The sequence below is a fragment of the Arvicola amphibius genome, chromosome 7 (genome assembly GCF_903992535.2).
Source record: "Arvicola amphibius chromosome 7, mArvAmp1.2, whole genome shotgun sequence".
Lineage (NCBI taxonomy): Eukaryota > Metazoa > Chordata > Mammalia > Rodentia > Cricetidae > Arvicola > Arvicola amphibius.
Window position 1 is genome coordinate 79,772,501 of NC_052053.1, and position 25,883 is coordinate 79,798,383.

Genomic DNA, 25,883 nt, shown 5'->3' on the forward strand with positions numbered 1-25,883 from the left:
ATATGGATACTATGGTAGAATTTAGCTGGAGACAGTGGAGCTATGGGGTGGGAGAAGCCAGGTAAACAAACAACCCCCAGACCCCCAGTGAGCATGAAGGGATACAGCCAACCCTGACCAACAAAGACTAGACGATAACTATCAGATTGTATGTCAACAATTCTAAGTTAGCGTTTTGCTACTTATGCATATCTGAAATTGGCAAGTGCCTGTGGTCATAGCTGACAGTTATCATTGGCAGGCTCTTTAGTGCTACACAAAATAGTGGTGACTTGAGTCATCAATGGTACTCTCAAGGGAAAAGAATATCCTGCTTTGGTTGAATATTTCAGTCTGCTGTCCTTTTGCATATTGTGTGACATAAGCTCCGAGAGTCCTTAAAGCAAGCCAAGGAGGGCAACTTTAGAGCAATAGTGAGCAACGTAGAGGGGGAAATGTCACACAGCAAATAAGCTGGAGACTGTGATGTAACAGGCTGTTCCCCCAGAGCCCACATTCCTTTTCTTTTAAAAATTATTTTTAAGTGTTTAATTGTGTTAAAATCTGCATGATATAGCCGGGCAGTGGTGGTGCACACCTTTAATCCCAGCTCTTGGGAGGAAGAGGCAGGAGGATCTTTGTGAGTTTGAAGCCAGCTTGGCCTACAAGAGCTAGTTCCAGGACAGGCTCAAAGTTACAGAGAAACCCTGTCTCAAAAAACAATAAACAAAAACCAACAAATCTGCATGACATGAATGTGAGAAAAGTGAACTCCTTCACATTCTTACATCAGCCGTGGAGAGTCATGTGACCCCTGAGGGCATGGGTGCCTTTCTCTGCCAGGACTCTAACAGTTTGGCTGTAGCAGGTACCTCACCCGAGGTGTGCATCAATCTAATTCAGTTCTGATGCTACGGACCGTGACTGTGCCAGGTCCCCTGGACTGGCCTGGGGTCTCATCTCCTAGACTGTCTCTTCCCCATTTGATGGCAGTGACTAGTCCCAGGTGACCTACCTTAGCCTCTGACTGACTATATACATACACACACACACACACACACACACACACACACACACACACACATATATATATATATATATATATATATATGTATATACACATACCAGGGTTCCCGAAAGCTCTTGCTGGATGGAATTAGTTTGCTTCAAAAGCCACAGGGGAAAACACACTGTTTTATTACAGAGGATGTTATGAAAGATCCAGATGAAGAGCTAATTGGGAGAGGCACCCAGCAAGGGGCCTGGAGCTCACCTGGATACTCAGCCCACCAGAAACAGCATCTGTCTGTCTACTTGGGAGAGCTCTGAACTCTGTCCTAACAGAGAGGGTGGGAACCCAGCAAGGCTGGCTTCTTTCGGCTCTTCTTGACCTCTCTGTGCAACATCCTTTTTCCTGGGTAGGGAGGAGGATTCCTCTGAATTAAGTCTGGTCTTATGACCTATCAGACAAGGGCTGATTGGAGAATTTCTTTGTGGCTGATTAAAAGTGGGAGTAGATTCTCACTTGAGAAATTCTTGATTCTATGATCTGCCTTGGAGAGCAAGTTATCTGAACCTAGATCCATGGATGAAAACAAGCAAATTACCTGTCTGTCTGTCTGTCCGTCAGTCCATCCATCCATCCATCCATCCGTCTATCATCTATCGACCTCCCTACCTATCTAACTTCCTATCTACTTTTCTATCTATCTGTCTGTCTGTCTGTCTATCATCTAAAAATAACACACTAGAATTCACCACCTTAGCCATCTTTAAGAATATACTCAATAGTGTTAAAATATTCTTATCTCTCTTTCATCTGTCTATTGTGCCTATCTAAAATATCTACGTAGCGTGTTTCAGACCAGTCAAGGCTACACAGTAAGACCTTCGTTAGGTGGGGAGAGACAAAAGATATCTAAGAATTGTGTTCACCAACATAACCATCTTTAAAGGTGGAGTTATATAGTGTTAAGTATCTATTGATCCATTCATCCAAAATATCATTCGTGAGAATACAGATGAGCAAAGTTAAGTATATTCTCATGGTACAATTCCAGAGCTCATCCCCGGTCTCTGTGCAAATGCAGAAAATGAAACCACGTTTAGGAAGCTGTAACAAAGGAAAAGGCGAATTTAAAATCTTTGTGCACTGGTTTAAAATGATATGGGATGGTTATGTAGCAAGGATGAAGCTGGCATGCAAGCTGAAACTGCTGACTGTGTTACGGTGGGTGACACAGCACATTTCTGCCTGTATCTGTCACCCTGCACTACCTCCTTCTTAAGAGTGCCTTTGGCCTTACTATGACATCATCTTTTCAAGTAGCGAAATGTAAAACCCATGCTATATTTAAGCAACGGCGGTGGCCATCGTCCCTGGATCATAGGGTACATGGTAGGGGCTGGGAGAGATGAGACGGAGACCGTGAAAGGCAGCTAATTTAAGCTCCTGCGCTGGGGGCCCCGTGCGAGGTGAGCACACTGTAAACGTTGATCTCCTAGTCCCTAGAAACCACGGATCTTTTCACTGTGTCCATAATTTTACGTTTTCCAGAACATCATATAGCTGGGTTCAGATCCCACAGCCCTTTTAAACTGGCTCACTCATTTAATAATACGCTCTTAAAGTTCTTTGTGTGCTTTGTGGTTTGGAGGTGGAGGTCAGAGGATCTATACTACATACGTGAATGAATGAAGGGAAAGAAGGAAAGAAAAGAGAAAAGGAGAAAGTGAGCTAACCATTGGCATGCATCTCTTCCTACAGTATCCTGACGGCCAATACGGTGTGACCCATGGCCTCGCAGTCCCACGGCCATGCCTTCTGCACCACAATCCATGGCTCCTCCAGCTGTGGCTGAAGCAAACCCCACCCCCCCACTAAATTCCTTCTGTCAGGGATTTTGTAGCAGCGGTGGAAAGGCAACCACTACAGCACCCGTGAAATAGCTTCCAGGGGTGCTCATTCATTTTGTGCTGACTTTTGGTCACGCTGGGAGAACTAGCATCCTGACACCGTTGAGTCTTTGAATCCATGAATGTGGGATAGCTCTGCATTCATTTAGTTCTTACTTGCTATCCTCCACCAAGGTTTTATACCTTTCCTTATATCAATAGTAATTACATGTTGCTAGCCTTACATTTAAGTGCTGCATTTTGGGAAGTGCTAACGTAAATAGCAACGTGTTTTTAATTTCAAATCCTCTTGCAAACTGTTTGCCTATTGGAAAGTGGCGCTGTCTCCTGAAGCACGGCTGTAATCTATTAATTAGTTCCAGGAGTTTTTTATTTGTTTTTTCTTTCAGATTTTCCATATGGATGAACATGCCATCTGCAAAGATGCTTATTTTCTTTCTTCCCAATCCATATGCTTTTTGTTTCTTCTTCTTTTTGTCTTATTGCACTAACTAGGATTTTTAATAGGATGCTGAAAAACTGGCGAGAAAAGACAGTCTTACCATACCGTTCCTGGCTGGGCTCTTAAAAATAGTTTTCTATATTTCTTGCCTTAGCTTGTAATTTTCCTTCTTTAGTTTGTCAAAATCGAAAGTTATATGAATTAATTTTTGATCATTGGATCTTCCTTCTTATTTGAAATAAATCCTAGCTTGTTAGTGATATGTTTCTTTAAAATATTGTTGGGGTCTGTTGTTAACATTTTGATGAATGCTTTTTGAATTTTTTAAAAATTATATTTATTTGTTCTTTATGTATGTATGAGTGCATGCATTATGCAAGTATATATTTGTGCACTGGTGTGTGTGTGTGTGTGTGCATGCGTGCACATATGGGCCTCTAGAATCAAACTAGGTCATCAGACTTGGTGGTAAATGCTACAACTCTCTGAGCATCTCACCAGCCCTGTTATTTTTATATTCATGTTCATGAAAGATATTGAGCTACAGTTTTCTTTATGTAGTGGCCTTGCATTGATTTTAGGATGATTAGACTCACATAGTGAATTAGAAAGTTTTCCCTTTGGCTCAATCTTCTGGAAGACACTGTAGAGAACTTACAATTTCTTCTGTAAATGTTTTAGAATTCACCAATAGACCCATCCAGGCCTTGTGCTGTTTTTGAAGAGTATTAATTTGTTGGTTCAATTTCCTTAAGGACTATTTCAATTTCTTTTTGTATGTGTATGTCTTTCAAGAAGTGGATCCATTTTATCTATATTATCAAATTTGTGGGCATACGGTTGTTTCTAATAGTCCTTCCTTATCTCTTCTGTGTGTTCATAGAATCTACAGAGGCACCCCTTCTTTCATTTCTATAGTAATTCACGCTTTTACTCCTGTTAGTCTTAGCCTGGCTAGATTATCAGTTTTATTGATCTTTTAAAAGACTTACCTTTGGTTTTGTTGATTTTATCTATTGATTTTTCTATTTTTCAATTTCTGATAATTTTACTCTTCATTTTCTTCTGTTACTTTAGTTGTAATTTGTTCTTCTTTCTACTTTCTTAAGGTGGAAAAGCTAGGATCACTGAAGTCAGTCCTTTCTTATTTTCTAATCTATGCACTCTGTGGTGGCTTGAATGAGTCGTCCCTCATAGTCATGAGCATGTGACTGCTTGGTCCTCAGTTGGTGGTGCAGCTTGAGGGAGGGGCAGAAGGTGTGGCCTTGTTGGAGGAAGTACATCACTGGGGGTGGGCTTTGAGAGTAAGACGCCTGGCCTGCTTAGAGTTGCTCTCTCTACTTTGTGCATGTGGTTCAGGACGTGAGCTCTCGATTTTCTGTTCTTACAGTCGTGCTGCTTGCTATCATTCCCCTGTCATATGAACCCTAACCCACTGGTGCCACGAGCCAAAACAAACAGTGTCTTCTCTACACCTTTGGTCGAGGCATTTTATCACAGCAATAGAAAAGAAACTAATACAGGTGTCACTTATATCTCGTTGAGTGATGGCATTATTGGGTTCAGTTGTGTTCTTACAGATTTTATGCCTGCTATTATCTGTCCATTTCTGATACAGAAATGATAAAATATCCAGCTATAATAGTTGGCTCGTCTATTTTTTTTCTGCAGATCTTTTCCCCGTGTGGTGTGTGTGTGTGTGTGTGTGTGTGTTGTGTGTTGTGTGTTGTGTATCCACTCTGGTGTTAGATACATAGACATAAAGGATTATGCTATCTTCCTTGTATATTGACCCTTTTAAATTCTGAATGTGCTTTTTTGTTCCTGGTAACTTTCTTTGTTCTGAAGTCTGCTTCCTGTTGATTAGTGTTGCATAACTTTGTCTCTTTCTGTGAAACTACACCGGTTTCATTCCACACTCTACTTGCTACGTGCTATGGGAACTAGGCTGAAAACCTAAAAGCATACACAGACAGGCAGACAGGGTCACAGGGATATCCTTGAGACAAGGATGCCAAAGATACCCACTTTATTGTGCTCAGGGGCAGCTTATAGAGGGCTCTCGCCATGCCCCTGCTCTCGGGATCTTTCAGCTGCAAACTCATCAGAACCCACCCCACTGCCATCAGGGTCTCGTGCTCAGAGCAGCTGCAGGCTGCTCAGAGCAGAGAAAAACAAGTTATTTACAGGAAATTCAGGGTCTGGTGGTCTGCAGTCCCCAGCATCTTTCCTTTTACTCCATAGAACCTGAGCTGGGCATCTCTCTCCCTCACTGGAAGGTGGCCGTGGGCTGAACCTGGGTATTTCCCTTCTCCCAGGCAAGTATGGCTTTCCTCACACCACAGCAGGCTGAAGTTTCTTTTGAGGCCAGATCTTATCTTAGAATAGAGCAAGATGGTAATGTTTCTGAACTGTTCCCTTTTTCCTAGGTTCACCAGAAACAGGAGAAATTTTCCCAATATTCACTATGAGAACCCAGCTGAGTGTCCAGAAGTAAGTCCCCTAAATTCAAGGCGATCCCTCATGATCCCCTGGCTTTTGCTTGTTTGGGGTTTTGGTTTTTTGAGACAAGGTCTTGCTATGTAACCTTGGATGGCTTGGAACCTTGGAACTCAATGTATAGACCAGCTTCAAACATAGAGACCGGACTATCTGCGCTCCCACAAGTGCTGGGTGAAAGGTGTGCACCCGGCTCCCCGGAGCTGGACTTCCAGGTTTATGCCGTGAACCTACAGTAACTCACCAGCAGGTTTTCCATCCTGGATGGTGTTTGCTCCTTTCCAGGCTGATTCTGACCATGAAGGGGAGAGAGCCTTTTCCAGGTGTCAATATTTCCAAAAACTTCTAGTGAGACTAAGGGAAAGCCAGGCTTTCAAACACCTGGGCATACAAGAAAAGCTGGCCCTGAGGTTCCATGACAAAGGGCAGCAACCGGAAGAGCAGGGACCCTGAGGCGGAAGTTGGCAAAAGGAGCTGTGGGAAGCCCTTCTCTCGTCCACCATGCTCTAGGCCTTCCGGTCACTCTTATCTGTCACCTGCCCTATTGCCCTCACACCTCTCATCACCATGTCACCCGGGTCACCGGGTCACCGTCTCTCAACTCAGGAAAGAGGTTCTTCAGCAACATCATCTCTGTTGGTGCCCAGAACCCAGAACAATGCCTGGGCACACTGTAAATGTTAACCAAAAGGCTGAATTCCCACCCAGAGCCCCGCCCTCCCCTGGTGCCCTCTAGCGCCCCCTGGAGAGAAGGAAAGCTGCTCTGGTTAACGCTTATCTCGATTGTTAATCTGACTGCTTTGAGAAGTGTTTGGGAAAGCAGTCAAGCGCAGGTGTGTCTACGGGGTGTTTCCAGAAAAGACTGACGTGTTGGACCGCAACTGAGTGATAAAGGCCCTTCCTGAGTGTGAGCAGAACTGTCCAATAGGACAAAAGAAGAAGTAGCCTGCCAGGCAAACACAAGGTCTCTCGCTCTGTTTCCCGGTCACTGTAGAATAAGCAGCCTTTCCACCGTGACAGGCTGCCTGGCTAACAGACCCAGGAGTAAGAAAGCCAGTAGCTGTTTTCTGAACCCTGTGAGACTGTGCACCCAAACCATCCTTCTTTCTTTAAAGTTGTTTCTTGAAGGTAGATGTCACAGTAATGAGAAAGTGTCTAACACACCTGGTCAGGCTTCAAGCCAGGTCATCTACCCTGGGCAGCCAGGTACTCACCAGCAATGACAGCAAAGTCGGCTTCCACATCACAGGCGATGACATCTCCGTTTCTTATGTACTTCTTCACGGCCTCCTTGACCTTGCCCATCCCAAGCTCATTGCCTCCATCACCCACTCCTGAAAGGGAAGAGAAACAGAGTCAGTGTACAGGCTGGGGGCAAAGTGAGCGGGGACAAGACAGCCCCTCCCCCACATGTCAGTGGTTGGCTCTGAATATATTTCTGACAACCAGACATTGATTCTTCTTCGTGTCTTCTAGAAACCTCGATAGTTGGGAGAGTAGGTCTGATTTTGGAGCTCACTGGAGTGGGATTCTGTCTTCTATAAGGTCCCCACATCCAGTCACAGGTGGGGGAGCCTTGTGTTCTGATATGTCACCAGGGGTACCGGAAACAAGGGTACAGTGACACCCAGTAGCCCCCACACAGTGGTTCCTCTCATTGAGTTGTACCATGTGACTGGCCAACATCCCATTGGCAGAGGTGAACTGTGTCTTGCTCTAGCCCATTGGTTCTCAGCCTTCCTAATGCTACAACCCTTTAATACAGTTCCTCACATTGTGATGACCCCAACCATAAATTACTATTGTTACTTCTTCAGAACTGTGATTTTGCTGCTGTTATGAATCATAACATAAATAGCTGTGTTTTCTGATGGTCTTAGTCAACCCCTGTGAAAGGGTCACTCAACCCCCAAAGGGGTTGCAACGGACAGGCTTCTGCTTACGGAATGGGAAGCTCATGCATGTGATTCATTTTAAACAAAACCAAGGGAACATCTGGCTGATGTCTGAAACGTCCTCGCTGGAAGGCACACTGCTGCAGACTGGACAGTCTGGGAGTGAGATTATCTGCCAAGAGATCCAGTCATAGCTGCTCTGGAGAGCCAGGTGTAAGGACTGCTCTCGCGCAGGAGTTGGGGTACATGCTGCACAGCATAGTGAGGATGGCCTTTGTGACTTCTTTACGCAAGGGCGTGTCCCAGAGCCTCCAGGACAGAACTGGGTATTATTGTGTTTGAGTTTCTTCCACAAGGGCTTAGGATACACAGACTAATTCTGCTAGGGCTGTGGATCTCAGCCTGTGAACTGACCCCCCTGGGGTCACACAACCCTTTCACAGGGGCTACATAACAGATATCCTGTATATCAGATATTTACATTATGATTCACGACAATAACAAAATGACAGTTGTGAAGTAGCAACAAAATAATTTTATGGTTGGAGGGGTCACCATAACATGAGGATCTGTATTAAAGGGCCACAGCATTAGGGAGGTTGAGAAGCACTATGTTAGAGGCTAGCACCCCAGTGAACGGATGGGGACAGGGAGCTAGACCATCTCAGTCATTGGAGATCAGACTGAGCCAAATGACCGGGACGGGTATGAGTGACTGAACACCTTCCACTACCACCCTGAGGATTTTTTGTTCTGTTTCTACCCTGACTGTTTTTCTCAGAACGGTTTCTGCATTAGCGACAGCATTGACTGAATGACAAAAGAAACCCAACCCCTGGAAGTGTCAGGGGCAGTGAGATGACAGGGCACATGTGGTGGGGGAGGGACTCTCTTACAGCTTCCCAGGCTCTGCCTGCTAATTGCTCCTTTGGACTCTTTCATCTTGCGGGAGACACCTCCCTGCAGGCGTTGGGTCCTTTATCTGCCCAACCCAGAGGGACAGGAAGTGAGAAACCAACCCAGCCGACCACACTGCTTGTGTCCCACCCACAGCCTCTTCTGGGAAAATCTGGGGATTTGCAGAAACTTTCTAGTCAACCCAGAAGGTTTCATTCACTCCTCAAAACCTCAGAAGTCAGAGGGGACTAATGGGTCTGGGAAACACTCAGAGGTTTGGAGCGTAACAAGCTCAGGACAACAGGCTTTTATTACCCCAGGTCTCCTGAGGGAAGAAGGAGAGCTAGCTAGCATCCTCTGGGGACTGGCTCAGTCCAAACAGCAAGGTGATTCTTTGACAGTAGGGGCTGGGGCCTGCACTTTGCCCAAAGTCCTTCTGGCAATGCTAATTAGCCAGGCAATTTCAATCTCATTGAGCCTCATTTTCTCATTTACTTCCTTCCTACCACGTGGGTTTTTGAGCAGGATAGAAAATAAAAAATAGCCGGGAGGTGGTGGCCCACGCCTTTAATCCCAGCACTTGGGAGGCAGAGGCAGGAGGATCTCTGTGAGTTCGAGACCAGCCTGGTCTACAAGAGCTAGTTCCAGGACAGGCTCTAAAGCTGCAGAGAAACCCTGTCTCGAAAAACCAAAAAAAAAAAAAAAAAAAAAAAAAAAAAAAGAGAAAAGAAAAGAAAAAGAAAACGGTTGTGAAAGTTCTTAGAAAAGTAAAAAGTTCAGAACCAAAGCAGTATATTAGTAACAGAAATAGTTCCCTCATCTCACATTTAATATACTTAAAAAGGGAAGTGCTTCTCCAGATGACACATGACAAAATCCAGCCTGTATGACCAAACTGATACACCATGCCTTGATTTCACTCTTGTTAATATTTCGTGATGAGTTTAATTACTTCGGAATCGGGCAAATCGAGTATGCTCTGTGTGTGTCAGGGACAGTTGCATTTCTTAATCATGGTGTCACTAGTGTCTAGACTGGCTGAAATAAACAAAGCCCAGTTTGGGGGTGGAGAGAAATAGCGTGCATGTAACCCTTGCCTGGACTGTGCTCGACGGTTCATAAAAGATGCTTAGCGCTGATGTGTTCGTGTTGAAATCTCAGTGTCCCTACTCACCAGTGGATGAGATTCCAGGAATCTTTTGTGCGGCAAGGAAAAGGTCATCGATGGGGTCAACTAAGTGTTTGATGTTCATCTTCCTGGCGTTGTAGTAACTGCCGTCAGCAGCCCTTCCCGCACGCTCTATGGCCACCAGGTGGTCAAATCTGCCCAGAAGCAACGGTAGTGAGTCTTCAAGGGGACAATGGCAGCTTTGCTGGCTCTAACGGTTTCTTGACTCCTTTAATCCTATGCCTGACTGAGGCCTTCTTTGTGCAGGAGTGGGGGCCATCAGCGGAACTAACTCACTACATTGCTGACGGTGGAGAGACGAGCCCAGCACTGCAGCCAGAAGCCTGAGGGGTTCCCAGGACCCCCACACAGGTAAAGCTGGGTCCTCTGCTACACTGACTGCACCCACCGCAGAAAGAATTTCAGAACAAGTCAAAGTAAAGACAAGTTAGCAAGTCTATTCAGGGATAGGAGATGGTGCAGATTTCAGATTTAAGTAGGGATCATTAACTCTCCTCATTAACTCTCCCTCTCCTTCTCCCTCTCCCTCTCATGCACATACATACCACACTGCACACACACACACACACACACACACACACACCATACACACCACAATCCAGACCTCATACATACCACACACACTCATACCACACACACACACACACACACACACAAAGGACAGTACACATCCAGACATGGATGTAGGCTTCTCAAGAGCTAAAGCAATACTCAGGTGTTTTTATTGACAATATATATGATATATATGATTTTTTGGCCAAATTATAGAGCTCAGAGGATGCAATTTACAACAAGGCTTAGAGATTCAGCAAAATTTAAAAGTTAAGTAAAAGATGTGAGTTTGTTTACTAATTTCTTTTTTACTTCCTTTGGTAGGTGAAAACTGTCAGACGGTTTTATAAGACACACTGCTTGGATGAACTGGGGGAAGGACTGCTAGGATAAACTCAAGTTCACAAACGTCTTGACCCTGAGTAAGTGTAGCCTTTTTGTTTGCTTGGGTTTTGTGTTTCTTCCTTGAGACAAGGTCTCCCATAGCCTAGGCTGGCTAACTTGCTATGCAGCTAAGGATGACTTTGTACTTTCGTGACTATGTTTTTAAACATATTACTACCGTTACTGTGAATGGATGAAGCGTGGATACACGTGTGCTACAGCAAATGATGTGGCGGTCGGAACACAACTTTGTGCCACCTTATGTGGATCACGGGGATCCAGTTCAGGTCATCAGGCTTGGTGTCAAACACCTTTACCTGTCGAGCCATCTTGCAGGCCCCTGAACTATTTAAAGTTACATCTTTATTATTATCAATGTGTATCTGTGTCTGCATATGTGTGTGTGTGTGTGTGTGTGTGTGTGTGTGTGTGAGAGAGAGAGAGAGAGAGAGAGAGAGAGAGAGAGAGAGAGAGAGAGAGAGAGAGAGTGAGTATATGTGTGAGTGTAAGGGCCCATAGAGTCCCAAAGAGGGCATCTGATCCCCCAGATATAAAGTGATAGGTAGCTGTGAACTGCCTTATGTGGGTGCTGGGTACCAAATCTGGATTCTCTGCAAGAGCAGTAAAAGCCCTTAATCACTGAACCATCTCTTCAGTCCCACATGGGAGCAGTTTGGGCTTGATCAGTTGTTTTTTAGTTTCTCTCTGGAAGACTCTGGAATGAGGGCTGCTTTCCTTTCCTACGCCCCTGAATTTCATCCATCTTCCTCTCCTACCCCAACAGCCAGTTTAATAGTGTCAGAAGCTGAAAGGCCGGGAGACTGATGTTCAGGGTAACTGGGTGCCCTGGGGGTCGCTAATTCCCCAGCGCCCCACATCCAGCAGAGTGGCCAGTGGGAAGGGAACTGAGTGCTGGCTGCTATAGGCCTGTTTCACGTCATTCCAACTCCTCATTCTTATCACAGACATTAAGTAACTAGGACTGGATTTCAAAGAGGGGAAAAAATGAATGGAACATAGCATGAGCTCCTTAGGAGACAGAGACAGATGAATAAGGGCACAGATGCAGCAGAACAAACTGGAAGCGAAAGCACAGAGTACATTCATTGCACATGGAGCCCATCTGAGTGCTGTAGTCTCAAGAGTCAGTATTGTTCCATAAGTGTCTGTTTCAGTTACACGCGTGTACTGATTTACAAAGCACTGTATAACTTATAAAATCTGAAACATACTACACAAAAGGGGCTTTCAAAATGTTTGACCACAAAACACACACATACACTCTCTCTCTCATACACTCACACACTCTTACACACTCACACACTCTTACACACTACACACACACACACACACACACACACACACACCCATAGGGTCTTGGGGGAGGGTTTCCAAAGAGCAGTTTCTATCACTCTACAATGCTATTTCTGTTTTGTTTCCTAAAAGTGCTGGCTAGCCCCAGTTGAAATTGTTTGACTACTGTCATGACCCCATTGTTGAGAGACTGCTAACTTCGTTTCTTATTTTGTCAGGGATGAGCTCCATCTCTTCCCTGCTGGCATGGATCTATTTCCAGACATGCTCAATGGAGCCCTAAGTAGACCCTGCTAGCCCCAACTTCATGGCTAATATAGCTCATCAGAACTCTGGCTTCCTGGGCTGGTGGCTTTCTTTTCCTCCCGAGCGCGCAGAAACCATGTCAGGGAGGCGACAAGGATGTGGTCTACCCCGCCCCCACGCACCCGATCTGGGGTTTCACATACGTACCTAGGAGACTTAGGGTCCCCATCTTTGCACAGGAATGCCTGAGCATCTTCCACTGATCCACCTCGGTAGGTTAATATCGGGATTGGTGTCGGCAGAACACCTTGAGGATAAACATAAAGGGTAGCCATGTCAGCTGGGATTGCACTGCGCTGTTGAAAAGCATCCTTGGGCAGTAGTGTAACCGTTATTGAGTGGTGTCCTTCTACAACACTTTGTTAGAACTTAGAGGATGGTAGGTTTACTTCTAGTCCTAACTAAACTCCAGAGCTGACAGGGGCTGAAGGGTTGAACTGGAGCAGTATCGACCTGGGGGTGTAAGGTGTGTAAGATGCCCGTGATACTGTGTCAACAGAAGGTCTATTCCGACCCACTGCCAGCGAGAATCCCATGTACTCACCCACTGCCAGCGAGAGTCCCATGTACTCACTTAGATGCCCACAGGACAGAGTGCCAGGCTTTTTTACATGTATGCTATCATTTAATTTTCATAATCCTGTTCCATAAAGTATTATTTCTATATTATTGAAGGGGAAAATTGATGCTCAGAGACACCAAGGAGGTTGATTAGGGTCAGATATAGTGTGTGTGTGTGTGTGTGTGTGTGTGTGTGTGTGTGTGTATGTAGCACAACTCCAGTTCTGTTGTTACTGAGCTAAAACACCCTTACCCAAGGCAATTTAGTGAAGAAAGGGTTAGTTCAGCTGGCAATGCTAATCCACAGGCCAACTTGATCTAGATAATCCTTCAACTGAGACTCCTTTGTCAGGTGACAAGGTGACATTAAAACCAGCCATTAAATCCCTACCCCAATATCTTACAAGTTCCCTCTCCACCTAAGCACTCCTTCAGAGGAGACCAATACCAACTGAAGCAGAGGCCCAGAGACTTGGGTCTGGTACCTGTATGGCAGTGGTTTACAGAGTGAAATTGATTCTTAAAAAAAAATAACACTTTGATTACACAAATAATACACATTATTGTAGATTATGTGGAAGATACACACGTATCCCCCCAAAGTGAAATACATTTGAAATTTGAAATTTTCATTAATCTATCTCCCAGCAGTTTGGGGATGAATCCTGGCTTATTCACAGGCCCAGGGCAAATCTTCAAGCAGAAGGAGAGATGGCCAACAGAGCATGTTGGACAGTGCCCTGGTCCTGGGACTTAGAGGCATGCGACTTTGGCTAGGCCACATGAACTTCATGAGTACTTTTTCTGTAAAGTTATGCCCACCCCCTCAGTTTGCTGGGGTGGCACCATGGTTGCCTTGATACCTGTCAGTTACCTGTCTGGGAGCTAGTAAAAGTGGGTGCTGACTCAAGGTCCCCCTCACTCCCCTGGCAGCACTGGTGTCGGGGTGTGGGTACCAGGAAGCCCAGGCAGGCAACTGAGCCACATGTCTGAGAAAGAACACACAACTCTGTCAAAATGGGTCAGGAGATGTGGCTTTCTCATCTGAGCTAGGGTACAATCCTTGCTGAGCTTGTGTCCAAGAGAGGGGAGAAAGGAGCACACCGTTTCCCCCCTCTAGATCATTTTCTAGGCCTCAAAAACAGACTGAAATAATTTTCACAAACAGGTACAGTTGCTTCACTTACTTTATCCAGAAGTAACAAAAGTTCTGCGGAATTCAATAAAACAATGGTCCCCTCCCCTCCATGGCATCGTGCAGCCCAGACAGCCCTGAGACCCTGAGAGCTCTCAGAAGAGGAACAGGGCACAGGTGTCTGTCTGTCTGTCTGTCTGTCTGTCTATCTGTCTCTCTCTCTCTCCCCCTCTCCTCTCTCTCTTCCTCTCCCTCCCTCTTTCCCTCCCTCCCTCTCTCACCCTCTCTCTCCCTCTCTCTCCTCTCTCTCCCTCTCTCTCCCCCTCCCTCCCTCTTTCCCTCCCTCCCTCCTTCTCTCCCAAGAATAAATGTTAAACATAGCCACGGCACAGTGCCATATGGCACCTGCTGTTGGTCCTGGAGCAGAGTTGACACGGTCGGTCACCTGAACCCTTGGTTTCCTGGTTTCACTTGCTGATCCGTCTAGTATTTCTTAATGTCTCCTTCCCTCTTGTCCTCTGGATGAGAGGCCACAGGGAGCAATCCTGGCTCCTTTGTCCCCGCTTATTCCCACAGTGGTGTCCCCGAGAGCTTTCATTGTAGAATTCACCATATAACTAGTCTCAGCTTCCAGCTTCCTAAACCAAACAACCTGCCTCTTCTCTTACAGTGTTCTGGTTGCCCTGCAACCCAGACCCCAGGTGGGTGCAGGTGGTTTCCTGGGAGACAGTGCCAAGATGCTGAGGGGAGGGACAGGGGATGTGAGAAGGGAAAGTGCGTTTTCAAGATCACTGCTTTAAAAGTTGGCACCTCATGTTTGCTAAGATATGTGTATCACCAAGGAGACAGGAGACTTAGCCTGTCCCTTCTAGGCAGAGGGTCACCCCTGCTGTTCTGGGTGGCATGGGTTCACATAGCTTTTATCCTTCAGGGCACTGATTGGTGGTGGGAACCGGCCACCGTGTGGACACAGTGATTGGTTTGATCACGTGGACTTCCAGGAACCTCAGTGTCTTTCTCTATAAAATGAGACCCTGTTGCTTTTAACAAAGTTGTTCTGAGCTTGGAGATAAAATGCCCTATCTCGAGGACACATCCTGGGCCTGGGTATGCGGCTGGTGGAAGGCCAAAACATTGATTTCCTCAGAATCCTGTTTGGGGAAATGGCTTGAACTCAGGTCACTACTCACCTTGCCTAACTGCTTCTTCAACGAGCTTCGTATGCAAGCTCAAGGCTCTCTGATCTACCACCATGGAGGTCTCCTTCCCCAGAGCCTGAAGGAAGGCGGCTAAAGCAATGGCTCCCGGCGGGCCGTCTGTCTCCTCTGGGGGCTCATGGTTGACATGTGTGGGGAACCCAGTGGTGACCAGTATGGAGCGGGCGTGAGACAGTGCCAGCGTAGCCCGCAGCAGCTCATCTTGGTGTAGCAGGTGCCCGATCCCCCGATTCCCTAAAATCACAAAAATAAAGCAAAAGTATCTAGATTATTGTGCTTAAGGTAGAAACACTGATAGTTTGGACTGTTTGGGGTTCAGAAGAAGTTGTGGCAGGCTGAACTATTCGTAGGGATACACTCCCGTCTCTGGTCTTCTGCCTCTCCCCTCTCTCTTAGCTAGGGTGGCCATGAGACTGGCTTAGTCTCATGGAGCATGAGGAGACAGTAGGTGCACTGCTGAGCCTGGCCCTGCACTTCCCATGTGTTTCTCCAAGCACGCCTATGCTCTTCTTATTTGAAATGTTGATAGTTACAGCCCAATATGATGGCAGAGCCGCTGGGACCCCAAGTAGCTGGGGAGAGCAGAATCCCTCCCTGCTGACCCAGAACTCCCTGAAGACCTACTGTGTGCTGTTTCATGGAGGTAGCACGGCCTTCTGCAGCATTTGAGTGTGTCATGTTGAGGCTCATTTGTTAGGATAGTTTAGCAAAGCCTAGTAAATAGAAGAATATATAAAGAGGAAAGGAAATGGCATACATTCGTTGCAAAGTCCTCCCCACAAGCCCAAGACAAGGTCTTGGGTTCAGGTATTCCAGGAGACGGTAATACCAGAGAACCACTAAAGGATCGAGAGTGAGCCAGTTAATCCTGAGATTAAGGATTGAGAGTCACTAAGAAGCTATAGAGGATGCAGCATAGAACTGTCCTACCAGAGGACCAGAGGCTACCCAGTTGTTCACTGGCTTCTGTCCCCAGTTGGGGGGAAGGTTGCCTGTGAGGGAGTCAATTTCCTTGTACTCTGTGGACTGTGCCTCCTTTAGTAGAGACAGATATAGACTGTCCCCTAGTGGAAGACTTGAGCAAACAGAGAGCCATCCACTGTCTCTGTAGAAGAGCCCCATTAATCCCAGGGGACAACTGCTAGCGCCGGGCTCTTCTGAGCAACACCACTTCCTGACTCTTGTCCATACTGTCATGCCTCGGTCTACCCTCACGTCCCTTTCTTACAAGTGTCACATGGAGGCAGGAATGTGACTCGGAACTTCGACCCCAGCTGAGCTGCGTCTGAACAGGCCAGAGGGATGTGGAGAGGCACTGAGCTTCACAGGGAGAATTAAGGATGCTAGGTTTGGAGCCCCATATGGAGGGACCATTCCAAACTGAGACAGGAACAATTCAAATGCAGGACCTGGCTCGCGAGAGCTGTGTCCTTGGTCCTGTATCTGGGTTTTCCTACATGAAAAATGAGGCGGGTAGCAAGGTGGAGGGAGTCTGTGGAGACAGAAACTCTCGACTACTGGTTGTTGGAGGGGAAACTGGAAGCTGGGGCCTGGAAGGTGATTTTTCTTCGACATTTTACAATTCCCTCATCTGTGTTTGGCAGCCCTAATAAAATGGTCACAGGCATGTGTGAAATTCAGTGAGAAGGGTGCCTACTATGGCCCTGTTTGTGGTTTGCTAGTCAAATGGCCGGCACTCTCACACAATGAAATGTTATGCAAACATTAAAAAGCATGTTGTGAACTGGGTGCGGTGGCTCTTTCCTGGGATCCCAGCCTGAGGCAGGTGGATTGCCGAGAGTGCAAGGCTCACCTGAACAATACAGAGAGACTTGTCTCAAACAGACAAGACAGTATGTAGGTGTTACAGAGATCATTTCATGATATGGAAAGTCATTACGGTTTATTAAAAAGCTTATCATGGTGGGGTTCCATTATATATAGTCCTGCATGCAAAGATTTGGGACTAAAGGGAATGACTTTAACGGCAAATACAAGCCTATTAATAATTTATTGGTTGTGATGGATTCTGGTGTGTGTATAGGTGTATGTGTATTTGTATGTGTTCTTGTGTGTATGCATGTGCATATGGAGGCCCAAGATTGATATCACGTGTCTTCTTTGATTGCTTATTTCATTCCATTCCATTTCATTTCTTCCTTCCTTCATTTCTTTCTTCCCCCCCTCTCTCTCCTCCCTTCCTTCCTTTCTTTTTTTTCTTTTTGAGGCAGGGTCTCTCACTGAACCGGAGCTCACTGATTTGGCTAGGTTGACTGGCCGGTGAGCCTCAAGGATCTACCTGTCTGCCTCCTTAGCTTTGGCATTCCAGACACACACTGCTCTACTGTCTCTACTTCCTGTACAAGCTTGGGACTGAACCCAGCTCCTCCCACTGGTGACACGACAGGCACTTAACCAACTGAGCCATCTCCTCGGGCTCCAGGATTCTGGTAATTTTTATTGATTCTTTACTTTCGTACATTTTCTTTCTATAACTTAATTTTATTACTTAATTAGATTTTTGAGACTGGGTCAAGTTCCAATATTGAATTAATGACCCCTGTATTTAGGAGGCTGAGGCTATTTTCATATGGTCCTACAATGAACACGAAATCCTAATGACAAGACAGAGAAGAATAACAGTATTTTATAAAACAAAACTGGGTGTAACGTGCTTCTTGGCTTACGATGGGTACTAAAGAGAGAGCAAGAGGAGCATCTGAGCAACTGAAAGCTGTGTTCATCACATATATATATTTAAATATATATGATGATTTCATTAGCAGCGCAAAAACCATTACTATAAATCTTGTACCCTCCATATCCTCCAGACACCTCAGACGCAAGTCAGTGTCCTCTTAAAAATGACTGAGTGGCTCTATTAATAAGCTCAGTGAGTAATGCCCAGCACACAGCACACCGTCGTTAATCTTACATCTGCTTATTTGAGTGGGAATTGAAATCATCTATTGTTCTTGCAGATTAAAGATAGTTTTTCACAGGTGAAATCAGCACATCAGACAGTCATAAATCTGCCTCCTCTGGGGCTCACGCCTCAAGCCTTGTCCCCGTCTGCAGGAGCGCCCATGGGAGACATTGTGTCTGACCCTTCTACTCACCCTTACTATGCAATGGGTGACGGAGGTGGCAGTACATCTACTGTCAGCTCCTTCTTTTAAACTCAAAGCTAATTTCAGAGTTAATAATTCATCTTCCCTCATGACGCTGCGTTAAGTAGGGGTGCCATCGGCTTGGGTAAGACTGCCCAGGAGGAAGAAATTATTATGGAAAAAAAATTAAAATATCTACCCAGGAGAGTGCAGGAGTACTCAAAAAAAAAAAAAAACCCTACATGTATTTATGTGTGACTCTGTGCGCGTGTGCATGCCCATGTGTGCGCCATAGCCTGCGTGTGGAGGTCAGAGGACAACTTGCATGAGGTGATTCTTTCCTACCACATGGGGCCTGGGGATAAAATTCAGTTGTCAGCTTGCTAGCAAGTGTCTTTGCCACTGAGCCATCTCACTAGCCCGGAACACTCCTTTTAATTGTTCAGGCAAGAATATATAGAACTCTATGTGAACCATCAGCATGTCCTTAGTGGTGTTTTTATGGTAGGCATATATGATGAATTTCCTATGTATTTATATGTAAATAACAATCTATAAAAAATGAAAAAAACAAGCAAAATAAATAAATACATAAAACAAAACATGTCTGAAGTTTATCAGGAAGCTTAGCAATGATCATCATTCCTGCCCTGGTGGACAGAAGTGGCCATCTCTAAGATGGTCGGCTACCTTGAGTCCTCAGTTTGGCCAGCAGGGGTTGTCAAACTTCTGGGGAGGTCTGTTTCATAGCACTGCGGGGTGGGGGTAGGTGAGGTGAGGGGCAGCGGCACTGCTTTCTTTAGACAGTCTTCTGAGGCAGCTCTGTGGTTCCTGGGAGTCTGGCCCAGGGAGTGTCCTCTGCACACTGACTCATCCCTCTGTGCTCTCTGGGTCCACACTTACTGATCCCAACATCTGACTGGGAAATGAGAATCAATGAGACTCCCGGAGAGGCCATATAAGTCCCAGACATCGCCAGATATTTGTGGCTACCCTCCAGTTCTCAGAACACCATTCCTGAGAAGGTACAGGAGGAATAAGATATTTTAAGGAATGCTAAGAAAACTTTTTAACTGTCCAGGCAAGAAAATGACTCACAATTTATATCTCAGATTCTAATTTACACAGCATATACAAACCATGGCCAACAGAGTCAGTGGACAAGGGCTCAGTATCTACCCCAACCACCTACTGTGAATGTGGAATGGGTAATTCTTAACCTTATATGCTTTGGTTTCTTTTCCTAACTGAAGTTAATAAAAACCTGTCTCTTAGAGACACCAGAGCATTTGCTAAGATGGAACATGCACTTGCTGACGCCCAGAGGTAACTAACTATAGCACAGCTAATGTTTGCTATTTAGCGCAACCCTGGCAGGGAGGTGTGATTGTCTGTAGTCTTGTTACACTGATGAGGAAACTGAGGCAGAATTACCCAGCATTGTCTCGTGAAGGCGGGCCATTGGACTAACTACAATGCGTAACAGTCGGTGACACAGCGCCCTCTGCTGGCTACCTGGGATTAGACCTTCATCTCCCAGATGCAGACCCATCCAGAAGAGAAAAGCTTTCAACCAGTTCTCCCTAGACCTCCTATCAGCCTTGTCTCAAGCTTAGAAAGCTGGCAGCTAAATCAGGTGGTGGTATGTGGCTGTAATCCAAGCACACAGGAGGCAGAGGCAGGCGGAGCTCTGTGACTTCAAGGTCGGCCTGGAAGTGAGTTCCAGGACAGCTGGGGTTGGCTGTTACACAGAGAAAACCATCTTGAAACAAAAACAAAAACAAAACAAACAAACAAACAAAAAGAAAGCTGGTGGTTTACAAGCTGAAGAAGGGCAGTTATTTCCCTGAGATACAAAATACAGTATACAGTTCTGCTGCATGAGGCTGTAACTGCCTGGCCCCGTCACTGGGATCCCCAAATGAAAAGCAATCTTACACCTTTAATCCCAGCACTTGGGAAGCAGAGAAAGGAGGATCTCTGTGAGTTCACGGCCAGCTTGGTCTACAAGAGACAGTTCCAGGACAAGCACCAAAGCTACACAGAGAGACCCTGTCTTGAAAAACCAAAGAGAGAGAGGGAGAGAGAGAGAGAGAGAGAGAGAGAGAGAGAGAGAGAGAGAGAGAGAGAGAGAGAGAGGAAGAGGAGAAGGAAAAGAGGAGGAAGAGGAAGAGGAGGAGGACGATGAGGGAGAAGGAGAAGAAGAAAGCAATCTTAGGCCCTCAACCCTGATGCCCAGTGTTTAAGACATGCACATATATGTTGTTGCTTTTTTCTCTTTCCCCAGGGCACTGGCACAGAAAGGAAGGATTAGGGACATTAATAAATATACTTGTAATTTTTTTGCTGTAGAGCCAGAGCTTCCTGTAACTCAGGCTGGCCTCAAACTCATGTAGCTGAGGATGATCTTGAACTCCCAATCCCCTGTGTTCATCTGGAACACAGAAACCCCAGACACACATCTCAGTTACACTGACAACTTCTGAAAAACAGTTGTGGTTGCTTATTTGGGAACACCCACCTTCCTGCCCGCCCCCCCCCCCCCCGCAAAGATTTATTTATTTCTCTGTGTATAAGTGTTTTGCCTGCATGTATCTAAGTGTACCATAGGCATGCTGTGCCCTTGGAGACCAGAACGGGTGCTGAATCCCCTGGAATTGGAGTCACAGATGGTCGTTAGCCACCATGTGAGTGCTGGGAGTTGAACCCTGACGTCAGCCTCTGCATAAGCAGCAAATACACTTAACTGCTGAGTCATCTCTCTAGCCTCTACCAACCTTTCTTTCTCTGGTGCTGAAGACTGAAGCTAGGCTTGTATGTTCCAGGCTAGCACTCCACCACTGAACCCTGGCCCTTGTTATTTCTCACTTATGCGGCTCATTTGATTCTGGGTGGCAAGTCACCCAATTGATAAACTCACTCCCATGCTTAGTATTGGAATTTGAAAAAGCACAGCCGTAAAGACAACAAAAGTCACTCATAATGTCCCTCCCTACAGACCCCGTGGTGGTTTGAATAAGAATGGCCCCTGTAGGCTCTTGTATTTGAATGCTTCCTCATCAGGGAGTGGAACTGTTTGAAAGGATTAGAAGGATTAGAGGTGAAGCTTTGATAGAGGAGGCACGGCACTGGAGTGTGGCACTGGAGGTGGGGTTTGAGGTTTCAGAGCCCATGTCAGCCCCCTCCTCCCAACTACTTCTCCAGCATCACGCCCACCATGTCTGTGGCCACGCTCCCCACCATGGTGATAATGGGCTAAGCCTCTGAAACTGTAAGTGAGCCCCCAGTTAAATGCTTCCTTTTATAAGAGTTGTTTTGGTTGTGGTGTCTCTTCTCAGCAATAGAACTGTGGCAGAGATAGGCCCTCAGTCTCAGTGTCTTGGTAAATATTCTTCTGGTCTTTGGGGAATCATACATGGTATAAACTTTAAAAAACTCTTTGATTAAGTTTAAAAATTTATGTGTGTGTGCATGTACACATGTGTGCTCACACATGCCATGCTGTGTGCATATGGAGGTCAGGGGACATCTTGTGGAGGTGTTCTCGTCTTCCAGCATGTGGGTCCTGGGGATCAGACTCAGGTTGTCAGTCTTGGCTGCGAGGGCATTAACCAGCTGAGCCACCTTGTAGGCCAGTGTCAGCATTTTAAGGAACTATACTGTGGAAGGTTTGGACAGTTTATATCTTGCCTTTATCATGAAAGCCTTCAGTCAATAGGGGTAAATGTTTCAATTATTCATCTATTTATTCATTGTATATTTGTTGTGTGTGTGGTATATGTAGGTGTGCATGTGGGCATGTGTGTGCAATGTGTGTGTGGAGGCCAGAGGTCAGTATTGTCTTTCTTAGTCACTCAGCTCCTTACTTTTTGAGACAAATCTTTCACTGAAGCTGGAGCTCATTGGTTTGGCTAGGCTGGGTGGCCAGGAGTGCCAGGGGTCTGCCAGTTTCTTCAACCTCCAGCACACACACACACACACACACACACACACACACAGACTCACTCACACATTCACACACAGACATACAAAATCACACACACATACAGACTCACTCACAGGCCCGTGTGTGTGCATGCACACCTACACATTTACACACATCTTGTACTGGGATTACAGATATGTATTACCATGCTGAAATTTTCACATGGGTTCTCGGGTTCTGAACTCAGGTCCTCCTGTTTGAGCAGCAGCCACTTTCCCCATGGGGCTCTCTCCCCAGCCTTGAACACTTTGTTCTTACCTGGGTCTATGGCAATCGTGGACTCCAGCCCTCTGATCTTTTGAACCGCAGCAGCTGACACTATGCTGTAATGCAAAGGGTCTTTGGAAATGGCATGGGCTTCTGGAACCACCTCAGGAGTCGGACAATTGACTGGGGACACAGTGTCCTTCAGGATCTTCACCGTGCAGCCTCGGGTGCTGGTGAAAGCCAGCGGAGCCTCTGAAACACACAGCAGGTGGGGCTGTGACGTCACCCCACCAAGCACCATCCACAGTGGCAGGGGAAGATGGCCCCAGCCCCAACTCTGTCAGCAGGATTCACTCTGCATATGCTGGCACCAGCATCAGAAGGAGCTGACTTATGGCTAGAGCAAGTTCTATGTGAACAACTGCCTCCACTTTGTAGGAAAGTGGAGGTGGGTACGGCAGAAAAGCGGGGTGCTGCCACAGCCGGAGCAGGGGCTCTCAGAGATTCTGTCCATCACAGCTGCGATATCAGCAGCCACAGACTGAGATCGGTGCGTGAAGCCCCTCACTTTACCTTGTAGCGGATGTTAAACTGGGTCCCCTCTGTGTATGGAGAGTCTGTTTTCTCATGGCATTCCTATGTCTCTTAAAGCAGCACCACAGCCCTCCCCTGCTAGATGACGGTCCTAAGCGTACGCTAGCATCATCCTCAGCAGTGACTGCAGCATGGTGATGCATTCAAGTTTCAGGTGTGACTCCGCCCTTCCTGCACACATCTGTTATGTTATAAAACAACAGCTGTGCCTTGTCTGCTTGTCCTCAGGACTCAGCTGGGAAGAGCAGGTGCTTAGCAAAGTGCTGGGAACCGAGCGAGCCGCAGTAACGGTTTGCATCAGTGAGACAGGCACTGAGTCATCTCTTAGCCCTTGTGCCTAGCTTCTAGGTGCTTACTACTTAGTGCATCGACTTTCTCCCTGCTGCCTTCCTTGGCATCACTGTTGTCTTGGCATACCTTACCTCCACCCGGCCATGTGCTCCTCGAGATGGGGCACTGTTGTTTCTTGCCTCAAATTCCCACATAATGCCTTGCACATAGCAGATGTTAAATAAGTGTCAATGTGACATGGGTGGATGATATATTAGATTCCATAGAAATTGTAACATTTCTTGGGTTCAATAGAAAGCCAGAGTCAGCCAACATCCAAAAGGAGCATCTACTGACAGACCATAAGCTTTGTATATGACCTATAGAGGGTACAACCATTGACTCTGAGGAATGGTTGCCTCTGTGTGTGTGTGTGTGTGTGTGTGTGTGTGTGTGTTTAGACAGCACTTAAAGTGATCACTTGAAAGCCAGGTACACACAAAGAGCCCTGGGCCAAGATTGTGGCACAAGGCTTTGCTCCTGTCAGTTGTGTGGGCTGTGCAGCAGCTACTCCATTGTAAGAAAACTTGGCACACTGAGGTGTGAGAATGGTTCGTTGTTTCTGACTGGCGATGGCGTCTCTTCTCACACACCACCCTACGCCATCAGATTTAAGAGGGCTAGGGTGTGTTGGGATGTTCCCAGCTGTGACATCTGCTTTACAGACACGGTCCCTGGTGGATGGCAGGAAAGCCTGCTATGCTGGGGTATATTTACTGTCTGCGGTGGTTTGAAAGGAAATGCCCCCCAAAGGGAGTGGCACTATTAGGAGGGGTGGCCTTGTTAGAGGAAGAGTGTCACTGTGGAGGTGGGCTTTGAGGTCTCCTATGTTCAAGCCACACCCAGTGCCTCAGACCACTTCCTGTTGCCTGCACAAGATGTAGAACTGTTAGCTTGTCTTCCAGCACCAAGTCTGCCTGCATGCTGCTACATCCCATTGTGGTGATAACAGACTGAACCTCTGAACTGCATGTCACCCAATTAAAGGTTTTCCTTTATAAGAGTTGCTGTGGTCATGGTGTCTCTTCATAGCAATAAAAACTCTAAGTTACTGCCTGTGTATGGACGGGTGCATACCTGTCCCCCTTTCCTATCCCATACCTAGAAATGACCACAAGCTCCCCGAGAACACAGCCTTGCATGCCTGGCATACGGTAGGTACTTGGTGCATGAACTTTTAAATAAACAGTAGAATCCCGTGGATTGTGCTATCTATGTCTTGTCGCCACATCAGGAAGATATTCTGATAGTTTAAAATAAAATAACATTAAACTTGATTCTTCATAGTGGAATGGCTGACTTGACTAGAATATTCCTGTGTCTATGACTATGGGCTGTAATGGTTACTGCTTGGTATCAGTATTTCCATCACAGTCCCATTTCTGGCCACCAGGGGGCGCCCTCTTCTGTCTGTTCATTGTAACTCTAGCCCTTTCGTGTGTGGCGAGGCGTGGGGTGCTGATGATAATTGCTTTTAGTTCCTAATATCCATACAACTATTGACTGAAAATATTCAAAAGAAGATTATTTGTGCCTGTGGTGAAGACAACTAGGTTTATTTTCTTGTCATTTACCCTTAAAAACCCAGGATAACAGACACAAGAGAGATGGCTCAGCAGTTAAAAGTATTGGCTGCTCTTGCCGAGGGCTTGGTTTGGGTTCCCAGCAGCTACATGGCACTTCACAACCACCTCTAACTTCAGTTCCAGGGGATCTGATACCCTCTCCTAGCCTCTGCTGGCATCAGGCTCAGACACACTATACATACATACGTACAGGCAAAACATTCACACACATAACATAAGTAACCCTTTAAAACTATAACAGAGCATCTATTCGCATTTACACTGCATTTGGAATCCCACACGTTCTAGCCTGAGTTTGAATGCCCAGGAGGGTGGGAAATGGCTAACACTGCCCTCTTCTGGGGGAAGCTAGATTTCAGTATTGAGGGGTGAAGACTGGTCCTCAGCAGACACTGAAAAATGACTTCATTGTAAAATTCAGCTGTGTTTCTTGACTTCATCCTTTTGCTTTCAAGGCTCTACCGATCTCAAAAGGTCAAGCTGCAGATTGGTTCTTCCATTAGATGAAGCTGTGAAACTTCAGCAGACGGAGAAGTATTTAGTCAAAAGGTTCTTGCGCTAAAGGCCAGCTGCTATGGTGAAGCGCTCAGCCCTGGGATTAAACGGAGAGAGTGGGAGAGACACCGTAGACACTTGGCCTATGTTCGTGTTTGTTTGCCGGTGCTGGGGGCGGGGTCAAACTCAGGACCTTAGGCATGCTGGAAAGGGCTCTAACCCTGAGCTACATCCCCAACTGTAGGCCCATATTTTCTGAGTTTATTTTTAAGTTATTAATCCGTAAACCT

The 25,883-nt window shown here is 46.2% G+C and overlaps 1 protein-coding gene across 4 annotated transcripts in view; it reads right to left on the reverse strand.

Annotated features, from left to right (window-relative positions):
• Dglucy (D-glutamate cyclase) overlaps nt 1–25,883 on the reverse strand; it is an 87,480-nt gene that overhangs the window by 8,142 nt on the left and 53,455 nt on the right. For all 4 annotated transcript variants that reach the window (XM_038336445.1, XM_038336444.1, XM_038336446.1 and 1 more), the window contains 5 exons: nt 22,640–22,840; nt 15,260–15,520; nt 12,521–12,620; nt 9,803–9,951; nt 7,051–7,170 (listed from right to left, as the gene is read on the reverse strand). In XM_038336445.1, coding sequence (XP_038192373.1) covers nt 7,051–7,170; nt 9,803–9,951; nt 12,521–12,620; nt 15,260–15,520; nt 22,640–22,840 — 831 coding nt within the window. The remainder of the gene's footprint in view (nt 1–7,050; nt 7,171–9,802; nt 9,952–12,520; nt 12,621–15,259; nt 15,521–22,639; nt 22,841–25,883) is intronic.